This window comes from Vigna umbellata, chromosome 5, assembly GCF_029865625.1.
Source record: "Vigna umbellata cultivar VRB3 chromosome 5, Vumbellata_1.0, whole genome shotgun sequence".
Lineage (NCBI taxonomy): Eukaryota > Viridiplantae > Streptophyta > Magnoliopsida > Fabales > Fabaceae > Vigna > Vigna umbellata.
Window position 1 is genome coordinate 51,832,732 of NC_142169.1, and position 2,533 is coordinate 51,835,264.

At 36.5% G+C, this 2,533-nt stretch overlaps 1 protein-coding gene across 1 annotated transcript; it reads left to right on the forward strand.

The window, feature by feature from the left end:
- Positions 1–772: 772 nt before the first annotated feature.
- Positions 773–1,876, forward strand: LOC124847197 (ethylene-responsive transcription factor 3-like). Its single transcript, XM_047324635.2, has one exon. It carries the CDS (start codon positions 1,202–1,204, stop codon positions 1,823–1,825), a length of 624 nt encoding a protein of 207 aa, XP_047180591.1. The 5' UTR covers positions 773–1,201; the 3' UTR covers positions 1,826–1,876.
- Positions 1,877–2,533: the final 657 nt, after the last annotated feature.

The window sequence follows — 2,533 nt, forward strand, 5'->3', positions numbered from 1 at the left end:
AATCATGATTAAATATAAGAAAATACTTAATTTTTTTCTCTTGGTTGAGAATATTCTTGCCTTTACTCTGTATTTTATATTCATAGAACATAATTTATTCATTTATGACTTCGTTTACATGATTGAAGATTGTTAAATGAAGGATTCACAATAATTAAAAATTAGAAAACGTATTCATGTGGTTGTGAATTTAAATTTGATTAATGTAATGAAAATATAGAAGAAACAATAAAAAAAGAGAGCAAGTGAATATTGGAAACCCACATTTTTTATTTGTTTATTTATATTTTATCATTTCTTTTATTTTTATTTTTATTTATATATTATATCATTCCCAAAAAATATTGGATAGCCACATTTTTTTTCTAAGAAAAGATGAAGAAAAGAAAAGGACCTGCCTGCTCCAACAATGAGATGCTGTATATGTGCATAAGTTGAGTTTTATTGAGATTGAGAAAGAAAGGTTTTTAATCCATGAATGATAAATAAGTTTAAACAATTGTTAAAATTAAATTAAGTTTCTATGTTTTGTAAATAAAATATTTCAAAGTATCAATCTTTTCAAAATTGTTATCATAATTTTGTACAATCATTACAAAAATTAATAATTATAGCATACACAACATATATGATTAAAAATGGAATAAAAGTCTTTTAAATTATGAATGCTCATATAACAATAAGATAAGGAAGGTTTATTTATTTATTTATTAAAAAAAAAGGAATGAAAGGTCACAACATTACAACCACAGCTGAGAAACCCACAGGGGAAGGAAAAGAAAGAAAAGTAGAAAACTACACTCTTGAGGTCCATTCTCAATCTTATTAATATATTTTTTTTGTCTAGATGAAGATCAAGAGAAGGTGTTGTTGTGAGTTGTGTTGTTTTGTGTTGTTATGGTACCTTCCTTCAACCACATACCCTCTCTCCCTCTACCACCCATTTTCATCTTTCTCTCTCTTCTTTCTCTCATCTTCTCAATCTCATCACCACCATCTTAATCTCCTCCAACCTTCAATCCTCAAAACATCACCCTTTAGGCATTAACCCAAAGGACCCTTTTTGTGAGAAACATTTCACCCTCCAAAGAAAGGTCAAACGCTGCAACTTTTCTCTATCAATCTCGCATTTTTCATCGTTTATAGGCCGGTTTCGGTTTCTGGGTTGTCTTGATATTCGAAAAAGATTCGAACTTTGAACATGGGTGGTGACGACGCCGGGAAATCCGGTTCAAGGCCGGTTTTTTTCAAAGAACAGAAATTCCGCGGCGTCCGGAAGAGACCGTGGGGCCGGTTCGCCGCCGAAATCAGAGACCCTTTGAAGAAAGCGAGGGTTTGGCTCGGAACCTTTGACTCCGCCGAGGATGCGGCGCGTGCGTACGACGCGGCGGCGAGAAATCTCCGGGGACCCAAGGCGAAGACCAACTTTCCACTCCCTCCGCCGTTATATCATCCCGATCCGTTCACTGACAACCGGTATTTCGCAGGACCGGGCGAGCCCTTTCACGATCACCGGCAGCCTACCTCCAGCGGCATGAGCAGTACCGTCGAGTCATTCAGCGGCCCACGCGCCGCCGCCACAACGGCGAACCCGGTGGCAGTCGCCCGTAGATACCCGCGAACGCCGCCGGTAGTTCCCGAGGACTGCCGCAGCGACTGTGACTCTTCGTCCTCCGTTGTGGAAGACGGCGACGGTGACAACGCTGCGTCGTCGTTTCGACGAGAACCGTTGCCGTTTGATCTCAACGTTTTACCGTTGGAGGATTCCGACGTGGCAAACGGTGGCGTGGATAATGATATGTTCTGCACCGTTCTTTGTCTCTGATGATGATGTATTGGTTCGTCGAAGGAATTATTAATTTTTTTCTTCTCTTTATTGATTTTTTTTATCTTTCTCTTTTTCCCCTCTTTTTTTACTATGCGGAGAAAAATGAAAAAGAAAAAGAAAATTATGATTGATGATCAGTTATGAAGATTATGGTAATATGATCTTAATTTCTGTGAGTAAATATTTAAGATATTGTTTTTTTTATCTATATTTCTTCCCTTTTAATTTATCTTTTTGTTTTAAATTATCTAATGGGTGTGGGTGATGAGAAGCCAAAGAAAGAAGTGGTAGGAGAGATAATTTACGTTGTTGGTATGGTGTGCTCTAAGTATAATACGAGTTAAGAACAAAATTTAGTTTTCATTGATGATCAATGATCTTTCATTACATTTAGAGGATTCATTTCTATTTAAGGCTTGAATCTTTTTGCCCATCTTGAGTTTTACTATTGAATGCAATTGATAGTTAATCCAATGCATTTTGGATCAATTGAATTTGAAAGATCTGTTTTTTATATTTTATTTGGAAGAGGGTGTTTTAAAAGAGCAACCATTGTTTCTCCAAATTTATGTATGACTTAAATGGGTGGACAATGTAGACTGGTCACGAAAGAAGCCGTTTTTAGGGTTCTAAGGCATAGGTTTTTTCCATAACCTGATTTAGGGTTCTATAGCAACCAAAGATATTGGGAAGAAAAACTTTGTT

Bases quoted from the DNA above. Each gene is read 5' to 3' on its own strand.
- LOC124847197 (XM_047324635.2), top strand. From the start codon at position 1,202: ATGGGTGGTGACGACGCCGGGAAATCCGGTTCAAGGCCGGTTTTTTTC.